The 23,146-nt window shown below is 43.4% G+C and overlaps 1 protein-coding gene across 4 annotated transcripts in view; it reads right to left on the reverse strand.

Annotated features, from left to right (window-relative positions):
• The window catches only part of LOC133456866 (DNA (cytosine-5)-methyltransferase 3B-like), a 47,105-nt gene that overhangs the window by 3,523 nt on the left and 20,436 nt on the right, over positions 1–23,146 (reverse strand). For 3 of the 4 annotated variants that reach the window (XM_061735535.1, XM_061735537.1, XM_061735538.1), the window contains exons 3-21: positions 22,132–22,276; positions 20,935–21,029; positions 20,680–20,820; positions 16,974–17,117; positions 13,836–13,994; positions 13,648–13,755; positions 9,003–9,144; positions 8,776–8,898; positions 8,497–8,541; positions 8,303–8,382; positions 7,765–7,877; positions 7,495–7,678; positions 6,248–6,332; positions 5,651–5,796; positions 2,507–2,597; positions 2,140–2,288; positions 476–561; positions 313–382; positions 89–207 (exon numbers count right to left, since the gene is read on the reverse strand). In XM_061735535.1, coding sequence (XP_061591519.1) covers positions 89–207; positions 313–382; positions 476–561; positions 2,140–2,288; positions 2,507–2,597; positions 5,651–5,796; positions 6,248–6,332; positions 7,495–7,678; positions 7,765–7,877; positions 8,303–8,382; positions 8,497–8,541; positions 8,776–8,898; positions 9,003–9,144; positions 13,648–13,755; positions 13,836–13,994; positions 16,974–17,117; positions 20,680–20,820; positions 20,935–21,029; positions 22,132–22,276 — 2,225 coding nt within the window. The remainder of the gene's footprint in view (positions 1–88; positions 208–312; positions 383–475; positions 562–2,139; positions 2,289–2,506; positions 2,598–5,650; positions 5,797–6,247; positions 6,333–7,494; positions 7,679–7,764; positions 7,878–8,302; positions 8,383–8,496; positions 8,542–8,775; positions 8,899–9,002; positions 9,145–13,647; positions 13,756–13,835; positions 13,995–16,973; positions 17,118–20,679; positions 20,821–20,934; positions 21,030–22,131; positions 22,277–23,146) is intronic. The other variant, XM_061735536.1, reaches the window with a different exon arrangement.

The raw sequence follows: 23,146 nt of genomic DNA on the forward strand, positions 1-23,146 counted from the left end.
GACACCAGGCAAAACATAAGGAATCACGGTCAAAATGCAAATACTTAGATGGAGAACGTGTTTGTTGGGGTGTGTGCGCCGCACTCACCTCTCCAGCTCAGTGCACCACAGTATGTCCTCCTTGCCGTTCATCAGGACTGGGAAGTGCTGGTCTTTCCCCTGTTTGATAGAGTTGGAGCGAGTCGTGATGGTTCGCACTTTCCTAAACTGTGAGACAACGTGTACTGTGAAACCGAAGCCCGTCTGCGACTATGAGCTTCGACCGAAACAGCAAACTACTTTATAAGTGACTTTCATTTGTAGGTGACCGACCTTTGCGACTCTGCCGTGCTCCAGACAGTCCTGCAGCTTCAGCTTGTCCATTCCCGAAGCACAGAGACGCCTAAAACAGGAACAACGCGCTCTTCACACCCGCTAACACGCTACAGTTGCCAAACAGGATACAGGTGTGTGTGTAAGTTCGACGGTGGCCTACCTGTTCATGCCTGGTAAGTTACCCCAGAAGTATCGGGCTCGATGAGCAGCAGAGACCTCAATAGCATCAATCATCACGGGGTTGCACTGCATAAAACACACAGGTGTTACTCATAATCCCACTGTGTCATAAATTCTCACTCTTTTCTGCAGTTCATGACATAAATACAACCAGATGCTAGAAATCACAGTTTCTGCGTTTCTCACTGCATCTTTTAAAGCAGTGGTCCCCAACCTTTTCTGTACCACGGACCGGTTTAATGTCAGACAATATTTTCACGGCCCAATCTAAAGGTGTAGCTGATAAAAACTAAATAAAATGACCGGCATAAAAAACTGTGGTATTTTCGCTATAGTAGTAGTAGTAATAATAATAATAATAATAATAATAATAATAATAAAAAAACATCATTTTTGAAGAAATAAAATGAAATAATGGAAATTGTAAATTACCTATAATATCAGTGTTTCTATAAATGTGTTTTTATGTTTGTTTTCTCATTAACGTTATTTAAAGCCAGGCTTTTATTTTATTGTTATATATTAAGTAGACCGATATTTAGTGCTTTTATTTTGAAGGCGTATCACCGAGACCTTGTAAACATCCGGCGCTTCGGACTTTAACGGTAAAAGTTTAACGGCAGTAGAAAGTGTGTCTGAAAGACTAAACTAGTGTCAGGAATGCTGAAGTGGAGCCTAACTGACACAAAAAGCACTTGCTGATGAGGATTTGTGCAAATTTTATACCGTATTTATGTCCAGCTTGAGTTTGGTCGCTCATGTATCGTGGTAGCTTTATTGCCAACCGAGCGAGCAGCTGCGTCGGTCTGTATTTAAGTTAAACTTATATGAATGTAGAAAGACTAACTATTTTATTTTATTTTATTCCTTTATAGCTCTTACGGTGTGTTTGCAGTGTATTTACATCCAAGGAATAAAAACATTGTGAACCATCAGTTTGAGAGTCAACCATCATCAGTCGGGGATTCTACAGAAATTATTTTTTAATAAAAAAAAAAAAAAATGTTTTTTTTTTTTTTCTTCTCTCTGTGCGGCCCGGTACCAAATGACCCACGGCCCGGTACTGGGCCGCGGCCCGGGGGTTGGGGACCACTGTTTTAAAGGATGCGAGGAAGGACTTGCTGTGTTGATTTTAACATGTGTGAACATGACCAACAAGGTAAATGAATAAATAAAATTAGACATATGGACAATTTTTTCTGCCACCACATTTATGATACATGAAAATATTTGGAAACTTCACCTCATGTTCTTCTTTTGGGATAAAGATTGAGGCCTCCAATAATGTTAATCTTTACAATATAGTGTCTCTGCTTTTAACCAAATCTAATTGATATGAGCTTCATGACATGGTGCTGTGTCCTGCTGCTATCAGATGATGGAAATGCTGTGGTCACACTGATGTTGTAAACTGTTATGTTCACCAGTTATACTCAAGCTGAAAGAAAAAATGAAATGAAGTATCTGTATTTAAGATGTTTTGTCTCGGCGGGTAAAATCACTGTTCTTCACTCTTCTAATCCTCTAAATTCATTGAACTGTTTTCACACTGACTGGACATTTGTCCCAACGAGGAGCTCAGCAGATGCATCTGCACGCTTGTCATTTGTGTGCAGCTTTGCCGGAGGACCTGTTGTGACTCACCTCCAGGAACCGTGAGATGTCCCTCTTGTCATTGACGCCCATGGCTACGACGTTCTCAAACATCCAGAAGAACGGACGATCCTCCCCTTCTTTGGGCTTGGCCTCACTCAGCAGACGGTAAAACTCGAAGAACAGCCTCCCGGTCCCTTCTGCAGCAACCAAACAAGAGCCTGGTTACTTCCTGATGAATGTTTCATTTCTATCTGCTTTATACTTCACAGCCATTCAGTTTCCCAGCGCCCAGCGCAGTGTCATGACGTTGATATAAAAACAACAATAACAAACAAATAAACCTACTTTTGTTATTCCATAAAGCATCTCCTCAACACATGATCCCTACACACAGTTTAGAGAGAGAAACACCAACCATATAATCCTTTTCTTGCAGGGTTGACAATCGAGAGGTCATTGCAGGGACTTCCTCCAATCACCAGGTCAAATGGACCCCACTCCTGAATCTGAGTGAAACAACATGAGCACTTTGGGTCAGTCTGAAGCAGTGAGAGTTTCTGTACTTCACGTACGCAACACAGCAGCAGCATTTCAGTGTGATTCATGATGCTTTTCTGTCATTTCTGGTATTCCTGCAGTCACGGTAACGGGCAGATAAGGACATCTTAAAATAAAAAAAAGACCACTGCCCAAATGTTCCTCCCTCAATAGTTTTACCAGCGATAACTGGCTGCAAGAGTCACTTCTCCTCTCAGCGTTGGAGCCAAATGAACAAGAGGAAAAGGGTTTGAGCTGCACCTTCAGCTCTGCTGTCTCTTATAATTTAAAATATTTTCAACTGCTCACAATCAATCGCTGGTAGCCTCATATCAATGTTTGCTCTAATACAACACGGTGCTGTGAGAAAACCATGATTCCAGGTTTTCAGTGATGGAGATAGGGATGTAAAACACTCCCTTTGTTCTCTTTTTGTGTTTTTTTCTACATTGTTCCTGTAGTATGATCAAATCCTCAAGAATACAATGCCTGTTTCCTTTTTAATATCAAAGAGAAAAGTGACATTTACAGCTGCTGATGTTTTACACCACTAATGTGCACTTGACATGCAAATACAGTATAAATCGTGTTTATGACTGACATTGAGAGAAAACTATGGTTCTTCTGTGGCTCTGTCACATTCACGGGTATTTTTGAAGGAAGCTGCGACCGACATTAAAACGTCTGGTGGCTGAATGACCGAATACCACGTAGACTTGGATTGGATGAAAGAAGTTGATGTTACAGCTTAAGCCTGAAAAGGGCTTATGATGATTACAAGTAAAAGCTACCGTATTTTCGCAACCATAAGGCGCAACTTTTTTTTTTTTTTCCAAATGTGCCGGGCGCCTTAAGAAACGGTGCGCCGTGTCTATTACCTGAATTACGGTAATGTAAGGCCGGCCACCATGTGAATGGTAAAAAGAGAAGGGGGCGGGTGAAGCCCCCGTGAGTTGCGACGTGAATGAGACTCCACTGAGCTGATTAATGCGAAACAGATGATGAAAACGTTTAAGGATTTGCTTGATGTGTAAAGTGAAATAAAATACAATCAAACTAAGTTTTGCTTCCGCTCTATTTAAATAAGCACACTTGTTCTGCAGCGCGCGTGTGTTTTGCATGTCGGGAACCGAGGAAGCACCTGCCGTGGGTTTGCGGGTCCGATCGCCGGTTCCCCGGGGCAGATCCGGCTGAAATTCCGGTGCTCTTTCCCCGGGAGCCCCTACAACAGTGCAGGCGGGCTCCTCCGGTCCCGGCTGGTCGGAACCGTCCACGTTCCCCGGTTAAAGCAGCGGCTGGAGCAGCGCGGTGATGGGCGCTGCTGCAGCCGACTTCCTGGTTCCCCAAGCGGGGTCCGTCTGTCCCAGGTCGGATCAACTTCACCCTGCGAGATTTTCAGGCAAATCTGTCGGTTTGATCTCCGGTAACCAAGATGCAGAGGATGCGCTCAGGAGCCACCAGGCTCCCGCCGCGGGTTTGCCGGGCCAGGGCGCACCATCCCCGGGGCAGATCCGGCCGAAATGCCGCTGGTCTTTCCCCGGGAGCCCCTGCTCCCATACAGGTGGGTGGCTTCGGTCCCAGCCGGTCCGAACAGGTCACATTCCCGGTTAAAGCCGCTGTGACGCGCGCTGCTCCACCCCGCTGGGGAGAGACGGGCTCTGCGCGGTGGAGGATCCGCACAACGGGGTATGAAAAGTTTATTTACTGTTGTGCAGAAAGTGTCTGACACCGAGGAAATTCGGACTGGCGCAGCTGAATTAGCGGAGCTCTTTAATGCAGAAACAGAGGTTTTGCTCCCGCTCTATTTTTTAAATAAGCGCTTGTGTGCTTGTGTGTGCGTTCTGCAGCGGGTGTGTGTGTTTTCCGGCCAGCGTGTTTTGCGGCACGCGTGTGTGCAGCTCTGCTCTGTAGACTGCGCCTTTTGGGTCGGTGCGCCATATGTATGTTTTAAATCTAAAAATGACACACAAAAATGAGGGTGCGCCTTTCCACACGGTGCGCCGAATGGTCGCGAAAATACGGTAACTATTTATCGGGATGTTGCCATCCGTGAGGATTATTATAAATATTTCTTGCTTGTTTTTACCAACTTATCGGTGAAAAACAAACTGTTGAAACTGAAAAAGTTTAAATTCTGACTCGCTGGTTACAGAAGAAAACTTTTTAAGGATTATTTAGACTGTTGACCTTTTAAGAGATAATTGATTTTGATTCAGCAACACACGCACAACTATTAGTACACTTCAATAAATCATGAAAACCTTAATGGACTTTTATTGAAAGCAAAAGAAAAGACCAAAGATGACGAAAGACAGACATCAGGAAGTGGAAGTGAGGTCACCTCTTACATAAGAGCTAATAAAGAGCATCTTTCTCTCTCTCTCTCTGTCCATCACGTATACACTGTCTCTCTCTCGCACACAAACAAACACACACACCAACTCACACACACTAAACAGAGGCTGGCAGCTGCACCGATGCGCTTCGACAGATGACAAAGAATTCCCCCCGGAACCCTTTCGATGTTGTTTTTCTCATTAGCTAAATACAGTTTCTGTTGACATCAGAATAGCAGTTTCAGTGGTTGAGCTTCGATGGTGCCATGAATTTTAAGCTGCACCTTCACCACGGGCCCTGAACGCTACGAGCAGACCAACTTTAACCCTTGCAAGGCGCTACGGTGCCTGGAAATGACCCAAGCCAGAGCGAATGCCTCACGGCCACCAGAGGGCTGGCCTAGCCATTAGAGCCTTGCAAGGGTTAATACTCTATGACAAGTTAGGCAGCTCAAATAGGAGAATAAGGAACAGAATGAGACTGAACTCTCTGAACTTGGACCTCCTTTCAGATCAGGACGTAAAAAGGAGCCGGTAGCATTGCATTTTCTTTTCAGTTTTGAGTTTCATCTCGTTCATTTAAGCGTTTTAGATCAGTCGTTGAGTCGCACATAGATGCTGTCATATCGGATCACTTTAGACGGATCAATAATCACAGAGAACGTGTTAAACGGTGTCTTCCTTACATTTTTCTTGGTTATGTTCCTGACATCATGGACGTACTGGATCTTTCCTTCATGTCGAACGACACCAACGGAGATGGAGTCCTCGCACACCTCCGATGCCACATACTGGTCCACCTTAAAACCCAGATCCCTCAGAACCAGGTAGCCTGCGACCGGAAACACACGCGCTTACATGTATGCAGCATGAGATGGTCACACAGATGACACAAACACAATCCTCACACACGGTGGCTCCGTTGTACAGCAGACAGCACTGGACCACAGTAAACGGGCTTTGATATTGTTTTAACTGGACTTTAACTGGGCTGCAGACAGTAAAATACACAAATCTTGTCTGTTTTTTGCCGTGCAATGTTACAGTAGGTAAGTATGTACCTCTATGGATGAAAAAGGAAAACATTTTGCAGCCACTAGTATAAAAGATTAGTGTTTGCATTTGGATGTCATGGTCCTATCAATACCGATCGGAGCAGGAGCCGATTAATACGCCTAATATTATTTGCAGGGGACTGAATAAGAAATGAGAAGCATTCCTGATGCTGAAGTGATTTCTTTACAAAAAAAAGGTTTGCTCTTAGAAAACAAAGCTGTCCTCACCAGTGGCAATACCGTCAAACAAGGAGAGGACTCTGATCGGTCGCCTCTGGTCTGCAGGGACCGCTGGGTAAACCTTTGGCTGTTCCTGGAGGATAAACACAAGAAATTGCAGGGAAATCATTACAAATTATATTTCTGGCTCAGTAACAACAGCTTGAGCAGAGATCCCCCGGCCCCTCGGCCACCTCACAGTCCTGTGCCCCTTTCTCTGTGGCATTGTCTTCAAAGCCTCAAAAGAAAGCTCTTTGTTTTTAGAGCTTGTATTAGTGTTCTCAGTCTTTCAGTCACTACCCCCAGCTAATCCTTGTATCTTTCCAATATGACAGAGGAGTGAAGCATCGTCCTCACTGCGGATCTTGTGCGTGCTAATTTCTCACTCCAAACTACCTCTATCTTGAACTATGAGATACTTGAACTTGTTTCTGAGGCAGCGACTCTTTAACTCGGCAACTCTGGTTCGTTCCCGGCTGTTAATAGCAAAAATGTAACCTAGAGATGACAGACCTGGAAACCCCCTGCCCTCCGAATGGCACGTAGCTAAAGCTCAACACCCTGTATCCCTGAAGGTTCTCCCTCCGAACATGATGAGGGATACGGATGTAAGCCCTCTCCAAGTCCTGCAATATACTGTATTCTGTAACCTGAAGAAAAACTGCATCGTTCATTCTGAGTCTCAGCTTTAAATGTCCCCCGAAATGCTCTTCATAGCACGCTGGCATTGGCTCTCCACAGGATGCTGGGGTGTGTGGCCGCCATGTTGTTAAAACACACCCTCTGAAAGTGGAGCACCGACCCAGGTCTGTCGATCCAGAGACAATGTCCCTTCATTCTAGGTGATATTTCCAGAAGTGTGTCGACCGAGTTGGTCCATCAACTCCTTCAAGGATCCGCTGGTGAGTTATTTAACTAAATCCACAAGGATGATCAAAAGAGCTGCATGAGAGCATCCTCCTGTAGATCCATCAACTGCAGAAAGGCAGCGGTATTAGCTACATATCAGACCCACTGTTTGAGCTTCTGGTTCTGAATCCAGTTGCCAGGATTTTCAGAGCGAAGATTTAAAGCGAAGCTAACAGGATCATACAAGCTCACTTGTTACTGATATAAGGAATATAAACAGACAAACTTTCACACACACACACACACACACACACACACACACACACACACACACACACACACACACACACACACACACACACACACACACACACACACACACAAAAACCAGCATTAAGGTAACTCACGAATTCCTGTCCGTTGTCATTGGCGAAGAACTCCTGCAGCTTCAGGTTCCAGTCGTGCCGTCGCTTGAGAACGCCGTACTGCAGCAACGGCTGGCACATGTAGCATCGCCAGGGGTCGAGATCGCGGGCGTTGTTAGACGCCCCGGGATCAATCAGGATGTCCAGACAGTCCACGCAGAAACACCTGCGGGGAGCAGCAGGGGAGCAGCTGAGTCGGGGGTAGGGGGGTAAAACTAGTAGTCTGTGCTGTCGTTTCACTGTGAGTCGGACCTGCAGCAGTTGGCGTTCCCACAGAGCAGAACTTCTCGACCGCCACAGCAAACAGTGCAGTAGGACTGGTAGCCATCGTCGTCATACATGTAGGACATCTCCAGGTACACGTCCTGAACACACGGGCACACACACTTACAGACGCAAGCACCGACCGCCATCATGAGCCTAAAACGTACACGTGTCTGCCACATTTAGCATAAACCTTCAAATCCAGATGTGAAGTTTACAGTTTCCTTTTACTACTGCAGTCATTCAGCAGACGCTTTTATCCAACGCGACTTACATCTGAGAAGCATGCGTGTGTGAGCTTTATTTTTGCATTAAAGTAGCAGAAACAATAAAAATGGCAAATTTTATTTCACTGGCCATCGCCATGAATGTATTGTTGTTTTTTTATATATATATATTACAGTGTAAAACTATATTTGCATCTGTGTTTAACATGTGTTTAACATGTTTATTTGGATGTTTTGGTTGAAAGATCCTGGTTCTGATCCGGCTGCTGCTCACGTCGGTGGATGTTTGGATGCTCTACCTTGCATGTTTGGCACAAGCCTCCTTCAAAGAGCGGGTGGAAGGTTACGACTCTCGTCGTTCCACAAGAGAGACAGAACTCTGCCGGACGCAAGCACACACACACACACATGTTAGAAAATAAGACATGAACTAACCTGGCTGATGATAATTCTGCAGCAGCGACACTGAACAGGTGAGACTTTGAGTTTTTACCTTCCATACTTCTTTTCTTCGTCTGAACTTCATTCACCATTTGTTCTGACAGCAAAAGAAGGACAACGTATAAACAAATAGTGCAGCCAGACTTTAATGACGACCTCCTTTATTCAGTGGTGCTCTGCAGCAGATAAGTGTGGCGCCGACACTGTCTACAGCAAAAACAGGAGTGCCGCTCAACAATCCTACTGATTCAAATATTTCCATACATTTATACAAATACATACATGTATTTATATTCTGCATTTTTAACTGTGCACAGCATTTAGCCTCTACCTCTGCAGTAGGACTCCTCGGGGACGGCTTTGCTCTTGCAGAGACTGACTTTGGGCCGCTTTGCATTGGGAAAATAGTCTGGCAGGGAAACGTTGAGGACCTGGTGATCCAGAGGGTCGCTGTCTGCGGGGAGACACACCAACAGACACTCGTGTCACATAAATGCCGTACGAGGAGGCCTTTGGCAACTGTGGTATTTGATGGCATGGGTTTGCTGCTCTGCTCACTTGTGCTTTCTTTCGGTTTGAGTCCCTCCACTCCTTTGGGCAGGAAGCCGCCGTTGGCCCAGTCCAGCATGGGTTTGATCTGGTCCTCTGGATTGTCTGATTCGCAGGGAGGAAACGTCTTCCCCGCACGGACACTGGCCATCTGACGGAGAAATGAAGGCGTGACACTATATGAGACATGGAAGATGTATCCAAGAAGTATCCAAGTGAAAAAAACAACAAAAAACTTTTGGCTGAATGAGCACCAACGTCAAAAACAACTTCCACTACACATCCAAGTTTAAATAGCCACTTAATAATAAAGTACATTGTTTGGTATGGCAAGAAAAAACAAACATCATTACCCCAGAAATTATTATATCTTTAAACTAATAACGAGTAATAAAAGCTGTGATATGGAAGGAGCATGAACGCGATACCGGCTGCTACCGTGACAACCGTGTCAGCTGTGTTAAGAGCTATTTCATCTTTAAGTAGACAAATATTTAAAACCATCATAATTTATCTTATTTAGCACTTTGAATCACCTTGTTGTTGAATTGTGCTATACAAATAAACCTGCCTTGCCTTATTTAGCTCAGTGCACTGCTTGCCTGTAATGCCTTACGTGTCATATTGTGCAGAAATATGGGGAAATATCTATAAAACGAATATAAAACCTTTAATAAAACTACAAAAACAAACAACTAAAATAATAAATCAAGCAGGATATTTGGAATCAACTGAAGTGATCCAGGCCTTATTTACGACACACTCTCCCCAAATCCAAAGAGAGTGACATACACATGACGTTTTTAAGTGAGGTAAAGGGAGGAACGGCCCTACAAAGATGCACATCTTATCCATAAACAAACCAAACAAGAATTTGGGAGAGTCCTTCAAATCAGGACGATAGAATCCACATCAACGTCTCCCTGAATAAGTTACATCCGCAGAGGAACTGCCCTATGAAAGCAATACCAGAGAAGAATTCGGGGGAGGCCCATTAGAGCCTGGCACAACAGGGAACATAGGAGTCTATAGTCGTAAAAATGATCACTTTGAGAAGAACCACACCTGACTCTGTTTCCAGCAACCCATCTCCATGAGAGAAACCAAGACTGGAATGTGTGAAATAACTTTAGTTAAGAAACCTTCAATGTGATTTTCCTTTTATATCTCCATGTCTATCACCATGGTTGAACTATTCTGTTGTTGTTCATGGCATGCCTTTTTAAATGATATCAGGTCATAAGTCATAAGACCGATGCAAACAGGTAATTTATGTGTATTCAATGAGCTACATTATGCATAGGCTCCAACAGACCTCCTTGACCCTGCAAAGGATAAAGAAAAAGATATAGATAATGGATGGATATATATATGTATATATAAATAAATAAAGGGTCCAAATCTAGAACTCAATCTATCATGTTGATAAGCTGAAATCTATAATGTTCCTTTCTTTTCTTTTATTTGGATGATGTGATTTGGATTATGTTAACTCCAACATCTTAAGAGGTCATGATTGGTTGAAGAGACTCTGACCGGCCCTGTTTTTAACAATTGCTGCAAGATTAAACTGGATTTACAGTATACGGGAAAAAAGGTTTTTGCCACTTAGGCACTAACCATGGACATATATGCAGACAAAAAAACAAATGCACCATCTATCTAAACTGAATATTTGAACATGAAAAAGGCAATTTTGTGCTGTTTAAAATAAAATCTATCATAGCATTCTGGGCGAAGGTGTCATGGAAAGTTGCGAGTGACTGGGATGTGTGAGTTTGGGATGAAAACAGTAGCTGTTGCATGCTTGCACGCATCTTGAGTGCATAAGTGCATTCGCACTGACCATTCAGTCCTCTTCAAGTATCACTGAAAGCAGTCACACCCCAACCACGCACCCACAATAAATGCATCTCAAAGATGCACTCAACGAATGAAGCTGTTAAAGAGTGTGGCTGAGTGAAGTCCACATACTGAAGGCTGAAGGAATAGATGCACGATGGCTGAACACCACCCGCGGAGTGCAAGGCAGCACCACATCAGAAAATTACTTTTATAAAGAAAGAAAAGTGATAGGAGAGGAGTTTATTTGCCAACTTTTTGCTGAGGTTTCTGCGAGCTCTCATCCCTTATATTACCAGCTCGAATGAAACTGAAGCGTTGCTGCCGGTGACGCTCACGGCTGCTGCCTGCCAGTTAGTTAGAGAGCTGGAAAACCCCCCAAAATATCTGCACAGCCAGGTTAAATACAGACTATCTAACAAATGAATATCCAGACATCCAAGCATTTGGGCCCAACCCTAACAGAATAATGCCACTACATGTTTAGAACAGCTGAATTCAGCACACGAATACCTCCTCAAGTCAACAGAGACTTCTGCTTATCATCAACTGTGTGTGCCACTTGGTGTTTGCAAAGAGGAAGCTGTTTTGAGTACAATCGAACACAGCCTCGTAGATTTGGACATAACTGAGTTGCACATGGCACATGTAAGAACACAGCGTACACAGGATGCCGGCACGGACACGAACAGTGATGACGTATTAGCTGACGGTGAAAGATTCTCCTTTGGGGCGGCAGTGGTTCAGGTGGTTGCGGCTGCAGCTGTGGATCAGCAGAACCATATGAGCCTAACTAACTGCATAAACCTGGCAGTTTCTGTCTGTCTTGGGTGTTGCTGGGGGGAACCCTCGGTAGCTGGATCTCACAGCAGTTCTGAACCAGAAGAACCGCAGAGTGAATGATGGATGGATTAATGTGATTAGCCATCAGTCACTGGGTATCAACATGATACGCTCTGGGACGACGTCCTGCCCCCGTGACCCTGAAGATCGGATGAAGCGAGAGTGGAACATGCATGGATGGACAATAAATATTTAATCCATAGTAGACAGACAAAAGACAACAATAAACATTTATCTTGTCAATGAAAAGATGCCTGAGAGATTTTAAATTTATCAAAATGCATCCCGGTTCGTCAGCTGAACAGAAAAGTGCAGCTTATACCATCAGTGAGAAAACGACTGGCTCACACATGCCTTAAGTGGACCCATGTGTGAGCGCTGTGACTGGGCCTGAAATCCTGTAGTGTGAAAGCATCTCCAGTGTAATAAATTGAGTCTAAGCGCCTGAATCATTTACACAAACAGAGCAATAAAAACAGCTGCATATTATCTGAGCTCCTATCACAGTGTACTGACACATGGCTGTGTTTGCTTTATGTGCTACTGGTAAGACACACACACACACACACACACACACACACACACACACACACACACACACACACACACACACACACACACACACACACACACACACACACACACACAGTGTGGGTCATAAATTCACAAATATGTGTAAAGGCACTTCCACAGAGCCAGTGCTGGAGGTTCTTGGCCGAGATAAGACTTCCCCTAGCCCCACCCCCCCCCCCCCAAAACGCTCGCTACCCCTCTCGCTGGTGGGTCACAGATAAGCGCTTGCACCCACTCTTCCTTTAAATCATTCTGTGATGACTTTCAGACAGCACAATGCAAACATCAGTAGAGATTAGCGCTGCTCACGTGGAAGTCACAACAGTCGCTAACAGCTTCCATCAGTTCCCATCAGCCTCAATGGTGCGTTCATGCAGTAAAAAAATCAAACAAAATGACCAGGAAACACTTTCTTTCTTGGTTCTGCCTCAAGACATCTTGCTGTTTTGGGCAATTCATCTTTTTTGTTTGAATAATTGTGATTCACTTAAGCTAAGATGCAGCCTGTGTCAACTACGCCCCAAAATTATGGAACACACTGCCCAAAAACATCAGGGAAGCCGAGTCGGTAGATATTTTCAAAAGACAACTTAAAACCTTGGAAATCTCTTTACTCAAGCATTTAAACATAAGATAACTGCGCCTTAGCTGCCACTTTCCTTTTATCTACCGTATATATCATTGATTTTTACTGTTTGCATTACTTTTATACTTTTAAATGTTTTTATATGATCATTTTTATCTTGTACTCTTATTTGTTGATATTTTTATCTTTTTATTTTTCATATGCCTACGACTCGTGCAGCATTTTTACCTTTTTATATTCATATATTAAATTTTTATATTCCTTTTTATATTATCCTGTCTTAGTAGTTGTTCTGTGGAGGAATTTGGAACTGAATTTTGTGAGGGTTATGTTTTATATCACTGCACTTACTGTAAATATTTGTGTTTTTTGTTTTATTTGCTGTTGTTGTTTCTTATTTGTACTCTTACTGTAAAGCACCTTGAGCTGCGACTTTCGTCTGAAAGGTGCTATATAAATAAAGTTTATTATTATTATTATTTATTAAGCATTATTTGAGAACTTAGTTGTTTTTATTGATACAGCTTCATGCTGTGCCAGAAATGTACTTCATCTGCAGCTCTTAATATCAGTGACTGGTGCAGATGAGGAGTGTTGGACAAGCTTCACGAATCTCAAGTCAAAGCAACACCTCCAAGCTTAAAACTGTTTTATTTGGAAATATTTTAATCTTGAACCTACGTATGAACTCATTGCAGCAACAGCTTAAAAGCAAAGAAATCTAAAGCCGTCTAATTTGAAACGTAGGCATCGCCAACAACCAGAACGGCGTCTGCAGCCGTAACAAGTTACACCCGACTATAGAGTTACCTCAACAGCCTGGAAGATCGCCCTGCGGTAGGAGGCGAGCTTGGTGTAGGAAACCTGGCTGAAGAACTTGGAGAAGGCAGTAATGGAGTCGAGTTTGTCTGCTGAAACCTGGATGAAAAAGAAATGGCGTCAGACTGAAGTACGATATGCACGACGTTTTTTCACTCTGTGTTCCTTCCTCTCTTCACCTCGGAGAACTTGCCGTCTCCAAACCACTGCAGCCACCTCATGCCGTGACTGGCCTGCCGTTTGCCAGTGGCTCGCCATGTCACCACAATTCCAGGCCACCAGGAAAATCCCTTGATCTTCCCCCAAACCAGGTCGCCAATCACAAAACCTTTGTTGTCCTGAAGATGAACGAAGGAGCAGAGGAAGGACAGAAAATTACTTCACTGATGCAGTGATAGATAGATAGATAGATAGATAGATAGAAGGGCTAGTGCACTAAAAATGGAAGAAAGTGGCGTATACTGAATAAAATAAACAGGAGTATTGCCTGACGGCTGAGGGGACAAAAGCTCTCCTGTTCCCGTGAGTCCTGCAGCGCGGTGAGAGGAGCCCCCCACCATGCTGCTGCTTCTCTGCCCCTCCAGGATGTTGTGGAGGCCGAAGCAGGCATCCCATCACAAATAAGTGCAAATATGTTTCAGAGGTGTTATTTTAAGGCTATTTAAAGCTCTGAAGGTTTGCGTTTTTCTTCTTGTTCTGTTTCAAATGGACTATTAAATGGCATTTGTGTCTGAAAGCAGCGTGAGGCCGTGACGAGACGGCCCAGTGGACTCATCTGAAACCCCGGCTAACGCCGACACACGCCAGCTTCACCTCCAAACGTTTGCTGGGTCCTGAGAGGAAAGCAGTCGCTGCACCACGAGGAAATGTGTTGAGCCATCCGAGCTTATTTCAACTTTTTTTTTTCTCTTTTTCGTGCCTTCATTTCGCTGAGTCACTCGAAGGCCAGAAGCAAAAGCTTAGCGGCTCAGTGCTGGTCCGCGGCCGGTGCTGTAAATCCTTTGCACACATTTCACTGTATGTGAAATGTGTGTGCGAAGGTAAACATGGCCACGCAGAGACGTGCAGAGAGGACACGCATGTGTGCAGATGTACGGACGACACTGCCAAGAGAATCACGCTGAACAGATGTTTAACAGACGACTATGTCCGTCATCCAAACAATGTTTGGATTTGGTTGGAAAATGAAAGGTGAAAAGCCGTCATTTTCAACACGTCAAGATAAATTTAATTCAGACCAACGTAGAACATTTTTTTCCAGACTAAATAAGGGCAACGACGGGCTCATTTAGCAAAAAAAAAAACCCAAAAGATGTCCACGCAGTGGGAACATTGAGACAGGCTCTCTGGTTATCACATCTGGAAAGAAAGTCCAGATGCAGAGCAAACACAGCCGGAGTCTGTGGCCACCTGCAGCAAGACAAGGCCAGGTGCACCAGCTCCTGCCCACGTCTGTGAAGGGAGTTACCTTCCTCTTTTTATATCTGCAAAACTTCCCCTTCTCCCTTCTGAAGAATCGTCTTTACTGCTGCACCAACGCAGCTGTCTGCCCTCCTCCCAGCTGCTTGTTTTTTAACCCTCTCTCTTCTGCGACAATGTAGTTTAAGTTTTATGACATTTCTGAAAAAATCTGCAGAAGGCAAACGAGACTAATCAAAGCAAACATTTAGAAACATTAATTTGCACTGTGATCAGGAACAGGAAACCCTGATTTAGTGATGCATCAGCATTATCATTCAGTATGTGCATGTGCCATTTGATCTGCCCTTTGTGGAGTTGCACACTTTTAGAAGGACTGTGTTTAATTTGTTCATGTTCTGGTGGAAAGGGTTGTTTTTGAAGAGTGCACCACGTGCACACTGTGAGCCACAGCCGTCCAGCCTGCTAAGGAGCCAATTTGACGGTCCACATTTGTCACTTTTATGTGAACATGACAGAAATGACATGTTTGCACCAGATATGTGTAATTTCTGTAAACAACAACGTGCCAGACATCTGCTGCGATTGGAAGCTGTTATTGGTGACAGTGAGCTCCTATTTAACCATAAAGCTGTTATCTGTTTTCCACTCAGTCCGTTGTTATCTTCTCGTCCCCCGACATGTTGGGGGATTTTTTTTCTTGCCTGCTGTTGAAGTATGTCATAAAACCGTGATCAGAGTTCAGCTAATGCAAGAAATATAACAAGTGACGAACACATGCTGAGAAACAACAGGAGGATTTATGTTTGCTGAATTAATCAGTTAATTAATTGCATTTTTAAATGTGAAAATTCTTTGTTATATGCTCAAAAAAAAAAAGGAACGTAAACACGACAAAGAAACTTTTTTCCACAGATTTCAGTCCAACAGAATCAGTACCAGCAGATATACTGCTGATTTTATTCTGGATCAGAGACAAGATTGTAGTTGTCAGTAAGTGTTCGGGAGTTATCTTTAAAACCTGGGTGTAATTATTTTCAACACTGTAATTATCTTTCACGATGACCTGGGCTGGTTGTTAGTTTTCCTGCCGTTTCGGTCAACCTTTCCTTCTACGCTACTTTAAAAAGTGCTGAGAGGAACACAGATGGAGGCGTGACCGGGGGCCTCGCGTTCAAAGGAAATGGCAAAAACAGGTGAAGAGAAAAAAAAAGAAACAAAACTTCACCAACTGTGAGCTCGAGACGCTCCTGTCAGAAGCTGAAAAATGATTTATTTGGGGAAATATACACTGAAGGAAATATCCTTCGATGTAACTCATAGAATAAAATTGTGCAATGCTGCGTTTGTGTTGACTGCATTGCATTATGGGTGTCTTTGCTCCTTGTTTTATGAGTTGTGTTCAGTGCAGGGTTGTGGCTTTATTGTGCTCATGGGGTTTGTGAATGTACGTGTATAGCTGCGGTGACGCTCAACGAACGACAACTTTCTTCATGCCACCGAGGGAGAATCCTGCATCAGATATGTTCGACTGGGACCGTTCAGGGCAGCGATGTGGAAAGATCTAAATCAGCTGAGGATCCAGTCGTGATCTGGGACCAGCAGGCCAGCGTGGTCACTGAAGACACGCCCCCTCCAAGCTCTTCAATGTCTTCTATTCAGATCAAAGTTTCCATAGTTGTGCAATTACACGCAACTTCATGCAGTAATTTATAGCACATTAAACCGTCTAATCGTGTCATTTTAATATTTATAGAAAATTAGGTTACACGTGGTTTTCTTTCATTGTTCAGGTGTAAATCATAAGTATGGGATGGGAACATATTTTTATTGCGTAAAAGCGAGTTTCACTTCTTCTAGTTCACTACTTCTTTCCCACCGGGACACACTTGACTTACATTGTACTCTGGCTGGGTCTCGGAGCTGGACATGGTGCTGGAGCTCTGGGCCGAGTCTTTGGAGTCCTGTTCGATCAGCTCCAGACAGGGGGTCTCGGGGGCTCTGGTGGACACGGCGTCGGCCCCTCGACAACCACGAGCACCCTGGAAGCAGAGACGGACACTGTTACATCATGCAATGAGGGGGGTTGTGTCAGGAAGGACATCTGACGTAAAACGGACACCAGACCTTTCTTTCTATTTCGGGTTGAAAGTCAGATTTCTGTAAGATAAACATGGATGTGATGAAAAGTTTGATAAAAACCATGATTAGTGGGGCTTTAGATGTTCGCGTAGTACTTTTTATCTCCTGTGATCGCCAATGACAAACATGTTCAGAGCACTTTGATCACTCGGCTTAAGTTTTTGATGCCCAAATACAATATAATATCAGTGAGAACACGTCTGTCATGTTCGTGTGGTTAGTCTTTGTGGGCGACCGCGTTTTCACACCTCAGATTTAGACTCGTGTTGCATCCAATCACATTCAACAGAATGAAAGAATGTGTAAAAATACCCAATGAAATATAATATGAAAACTCACTTCGGCACCAAGGAGCGAAGATGAGTCCGTACCCAGAGACAGAGCTGAGTAGATATAAGTCATGTTCTGACTCTCTGGAAAGCGCCTAGAAACTTCTGTTGTAATAGATGCTATATAAATTAAATTAAATTGAAATGAATTGAATAAGGTGTTTATGCAGTTCTTCCATTCGAGAGGCCTTCTCACAGAGAGGGACCCTGGGTGACTCTCATCACGTCCAGGTCTCTCACCGAGGTTCACCTTTGTGGAGGAAACTCCCGTTCAAGGCAGAGCTCAGGAACTCTGCAAGGTTCTGATCTCACTAGTCACTGTACTCAAAGTTAGTTTTATCAAGTTTCCTTTTTCTAGGTGCGTGTCCACCAGCGGGGGTTTGGATCATTGGTGCAGGTCTCCATCATCAGGAAGAGCCCTACTCAAGTCGCCTTCAGGAACCTTTTCCTTCAGGAAAAACATTCCCGTAGTAGGAGAGGAACTCAGCTCTGCCTACAGGTACTACCTACTGATTGTGTTTTATAATTACATTCCCTCATAGGTCACGTGAGCACAACTCATTTTTGAAAGATTTCTACCAGAAACATTTTGAGTAAACAACCAACTAGCCGACAAGACGGTTGGCGCATTAAGCCCATGAAGAGGTCTCAATCGCTACCACCGTGGTGCCAGTTAAAACAAGCAAACACAAGAAACATCCCTTCTGTTTGTTTGTTTCTTCGTCTCGTTCCTTTTTTTGTTGCGTTCTTCTTTTTTGTCCTCTTGTAAGCTGCTGCCCATTTGTACGGAAGAGTATCAGGGCCATGCAGGAGAAAAAATATTTGAGAGGGGAAGATTTTTTTTTATTGTGCACATCGAGAAAAAAGTCGAAATATCGAGATTAATGTTGAAATACAATTTCAAGAATAAAGTTGAAATGTCGAGAAAAAAGTTGAAATATCGAGATTAATGTTGAAATACAATTTCGAATTTTTTCTCGAAATTGTACTTCAACATTAATCTCGACATTTTGACTTTTTTCTCAACATTTTGACTTTTTTCTCAACATTTCACCTTTTTTCTCGAAATTGTGCTTCAACATTAATTTCGACATTTCGACTTTTTTCTCGACATTTCAACTTTTTTCTGTGCATAGGTAATGAAAAAATAAATAAAATCTTCCTCTAAAATATTATTTTTATTTTTCTCCTGCCTGGCCCTAATACTCTTCCGTACGTTTGCGAACAGCAAAGAATGTTCATTCCTGCCACCTAGTGGTCGGCTGCGTTATTTATCTGGTCTGGGGTTTTTGCTTAGCGCTACAGTGTGATGGAGACGCGCCGGCTGCGGGGGCCGAGGATGGGATCCGCCCCGTTAGAGGATCCTGTCTGGCGAGGTTACCTGGAACCCCTGCTAATGGACACACTCTGGGATATCTGAACATCACGTTCCAGGTTTAGCACACTATTTGAAAGATGAAGAAAGAATAATGAGGTACTTCCCATCAGATAACAAGGTCTTTAACCGGGACATGACACGTAGCCACAACCTCTGCCTTCGTCCAAGGAAACAGCTCCATCCCTTCTCTGGAAACTCATGCCGAGCATTGTGTAAGGCCGTAGAAATACAGCTCTCTGGAGTTTTTTCTGCCAGTTTCCCGTTTTCAGGTGGATATATAAGTGACATCCCTGACAGTTCTGGACATGTTGTCTCCCATCCCGACTTAACCTTGGCAAGTATACCAGTGTTTTGTACTCTGTCTTCTCCTCCTGAAGATTCCCGGAAAGGGGATACTGACGGAGGATATCACAAAGATGGGAATACAAGCTGACAGGAATAATAAAGTTGGTATGGACTTTTTAGGGGAATCTGAAACCACGGTTGGACGAGGTGCTAAAATTGACGATGTACTTCCCATCTTCCAGAATATTTTGATTCATAGTCTGAATGTTCCTGCTGTGATTTCGACTCCGGTCCGGCTCAGTGGGGATGAGAAGCTCTATTGAGCGTACAGATGAGGCAGAAATGATGATCGCATTAACAGACAAGGAGAGCTGATACTGGTGCTCAGGAGAGCTTATCTGGCAAGGTGATGGTTTTTCTTTCCTGTGCTCCACAGTGAAGCTGAATCCCTGCAGCTAGAGAACAAACTCGCCCACAATGGTGTTCGATTTGTTGGTCACGAACACCCACGTGGGATGAGCACAGCAACCGTGGAAAGCCAAACTCCTCGGAAAGAACCTCTGCTTCTCTTATGCTCATAATGTTAAAATCATTTAACTTGGATAAGATTTGATACGATACAAGCCCATTTCCGTTACCGGTACCCCCATTAGTCCCTTCCTAAATAAGCTTATTTTTGAGATTCTGGCACAAAAAATACCATTTAAATTGAGTATATCTCATCTGAAATTGCTACTTTTCTGTTTGTTGCTTGCTTGCAGTGTGTTGGTGGCAGTAGTGGATGGGTGTCTCATGTGGGGCGCTGCCTCCTGGCTCCCTGGAGTTCTCCTGTGAAATGGATTTTGGTCGTTTCGATGCATTTTGGGGCATTTAGGCATACCTGTGCCTCTGAGGTTTTACAGGTACTGAACTGCATAACCTTTTTACTCATCGCCTCATTTCAATTATAACTGTTTTGGGCTGTTTGGATCAGTGGACCTCCTCAGTGTGTGTGCTACGCCCCGCCGCCGGGTGACAAATCCGTCATCACTTCAAGAAAAACGATGACAAGAATATCTAACTTGGTTCTAATAGTTAAGGACATAATTCCTCTCATCTCCTGGTTGTGAAACAGGGGCAGGTATATAAGGAGGCAAAAACAAGGTAAACTGAGTGAACTTTTCTTCAGCCTCAGTGCAAAAATACTCAACAGACAAGTCAAAACAACAAATTGGGTTTATCCGGGCTCAGATAACCTCTTTGGTTTGTGATGACATGTAGCAGCGTATGACTCAGGTTTATGACATTTGTGAACGTAGATTAAACAGAAAGTAAGAGATGTAAACAAGGAAGCGCAAACAAGTAAGATATTTACCTTCGCAGACTGGACCTTTGCAGCCAAATGGAAAACAAGTGGCTGTAAGTGTTAATTTTGTTAATTATTACACAGCCCAGCTCAGGGTTTTGTGCCTGAACTATTTGTGTGTTTACCAGTAAGATGCTGTGCTCCTGTTTGCGACTCTGCCGGCGAGGTTTGCCGTGCGTCCGCGGTGTCAGACCGGCCTGGTAGATGGTTCTGGCTGGAGGTGTCTGTCTCAACTGCCTCAACTTAGGGTCCCCGTTAGGTTTCTCCTGGAGACGCACAAAAACAAACACCTTCAAGGACTAAAATGTCACTTTTCTGGTCCTGGACAAATCTTCTATCATCACACTTCCATTCAAGGAAATATCAGGAAAAGGTCGGACCTCACTGGAGGAGTCCCAGGCACGTTCCTCCTCCTCCTCCTCCTCGGGCCTTTTCCTGCTCCTCTTCCTGCTTCCCCTTGAACTTTGGTCATCATCTGGGAAAGAAACGTAAGCTGCTGTTAATACTGAGAGATGTACATATGCTGAAAGTCTGCCAGACCTGTCGAGTCAGAAGACTTGAGACAGCTTATAGTTGGACATCAGCGCTGCAAAGCCCGAATGGCATGTGTTTATGGTTTTCTAGGCTTCTCCAAAAGCATGTTATAATCACCATCGCACCAGAATTTAAAGGTGCTTCTCACGCAGTGACGCAGGCTAATGAAGTACATTATTCTTTTGTGCAACAGTGTAAAGACGATTAGGCCTGTGTTGAAAAAATCGATTTCCCAATTCTAAATCGATTCTCATATTAATTCCTAAAAATCGATTCATATGTCTAAAGATCGATTATTTTTTGGGGTTTTTTATTTTATTTTTTTATTTATGTATTTTTTTTTTTCATCAATACATTACAACTTTTGGTTATTTTTTGTTTATCCCCAAAAAAGGATTGTTTTGTTGGACACGAGAATAACTGGTATCATGTTTTTGCCTTTAAATATGTTTAAAGGTATGAAAACATTAAAGTGTTAGGTTATAATTGCATAAATTGTCTATATTTCATTACTTTATATAATGTCTTGGGGTTACATTTGCAAAAAAGTGCTAAAAACCAAATGCTCAAAAATTAAAAACCAAAATAGACCGAAAATGGAACAAATAAAAATGGAATGTGGGAAAAAATAAAACCGATTTCATCCGTCTCTGTTTGCTCCCTGGATCTGTTTGGTAATTCTGACCCACACGATGTTTCTGAAAGCAGTTCTATCAGCATTCTGGGAGCTGATTGGTCCTTACAGCATCATTAGCTGCCAATACTTGCTGTTGAATCTCAATATAATACTAGTAGTAATATTTTGCATAACGACAGTCATATAATTCATGCAACAGCTCAAAAAACAGTTTTAATAACACTAACCCAAATCAATATCGGAATCGAATCGAATCGAATCAAATCCTGATAATCGATTCTGAATCTTAAGAATCGGAATCGAATCGATATTTGAATCGATCCCCAGCTCTAAAGACGATATATCTGATACAGTGTTGAGCGAAACTCAAAGCTCTGAAAGCCTCCCCGTTGTTGTCGTGTGCTACCTTGTGGTGAGGCGGCGTCTCCGTTTTCTTTGGGGCTGAAGGGAGAGGGGGGGCCAGCCACGGTCAGGGGGCTGTTCTCCTCCGTCAACTCCACACCGCTGTCATTTTCTCCTTCAGTCAGAGGAGAGTTTCCATTTATCGCTGCCTGAAGACAGAGTAAGAACAGCGTTACCCCTCAGCTGAGCTGCGGTTCATTCAAACGTCCGCAGCTCCAAAACTACAAGCACACATCTGCTCACCAGGAAGAGTAGGCTCTGTCCTGGTGTCCACTTTAGCTCTGGGAGCTAGTTTCACTGTTAACAATGAGTGAAATAGTGCTCCAAAACTATACGCAGTTATGGCGAGAGGCAACAGGAGTTACTACGGGTAGTTTGTGTCAAATGTGGAGACGGAAGAGACAAGAGCTACATGACGCTTCTTAAAATTAAGCAAATATTCCTTCAAATGAAATTGTAAATGATATTTTAGCAATAAAAAATAAATTAATAAATGAAATAAGTCACTAGACTATGTGTCCATAAAAATGTGAAAGTTCACTACAACTCCCAGAATGCAATGCAGCGATGTTCAAATTATCCACATTCTTCAAGTAAAAGTACCAGTACTGCAACATAAAAATATTTGTTGATGTTAAAGTCCTATGATGGTAATGGTTCTGAAGGATGGCCGTTCAGAGACACTTTTATTGAGCTGCAGTCACACAGCCAAGAATAGGTATGTTGTGATATTTAAACTGTTTCATTGTTGGGCTACAGATCAACTGCTGAGGTGAAGAAGTACTACAGTGGCCAAGCCGTGGGGATCAGCCACGATCCCAGTGAGTTTGTGAGTCAGTTAGAAGCTGTGTTCTTACCAGAGGTGAGACATCAACCATCATCCCATCACGTTCACCCCATTACAGTCAAGGGGATTAAGCCGCTCCTTTTAATAGCTATTAAATTGCTCAGAGCTAAGCTGTTTGCCCATGCTTGAACTCAGTGTGACACCTGTCTTTACAGCCACTCATCTTTTGCAT

Source organism: Cololabis saira, chromosome 12, assembly GCF_033807715.1.
Source record: "Cololabis saira isolate AMF1-May2022 chromosome 12, fColSai1.1, whole genome shotgun sequence".
NCBI lineage: Eukaryota > Metazoa > Chordata > Actinopteri > Beloniformes > Belonidae > Cololabis > Cololabis saira.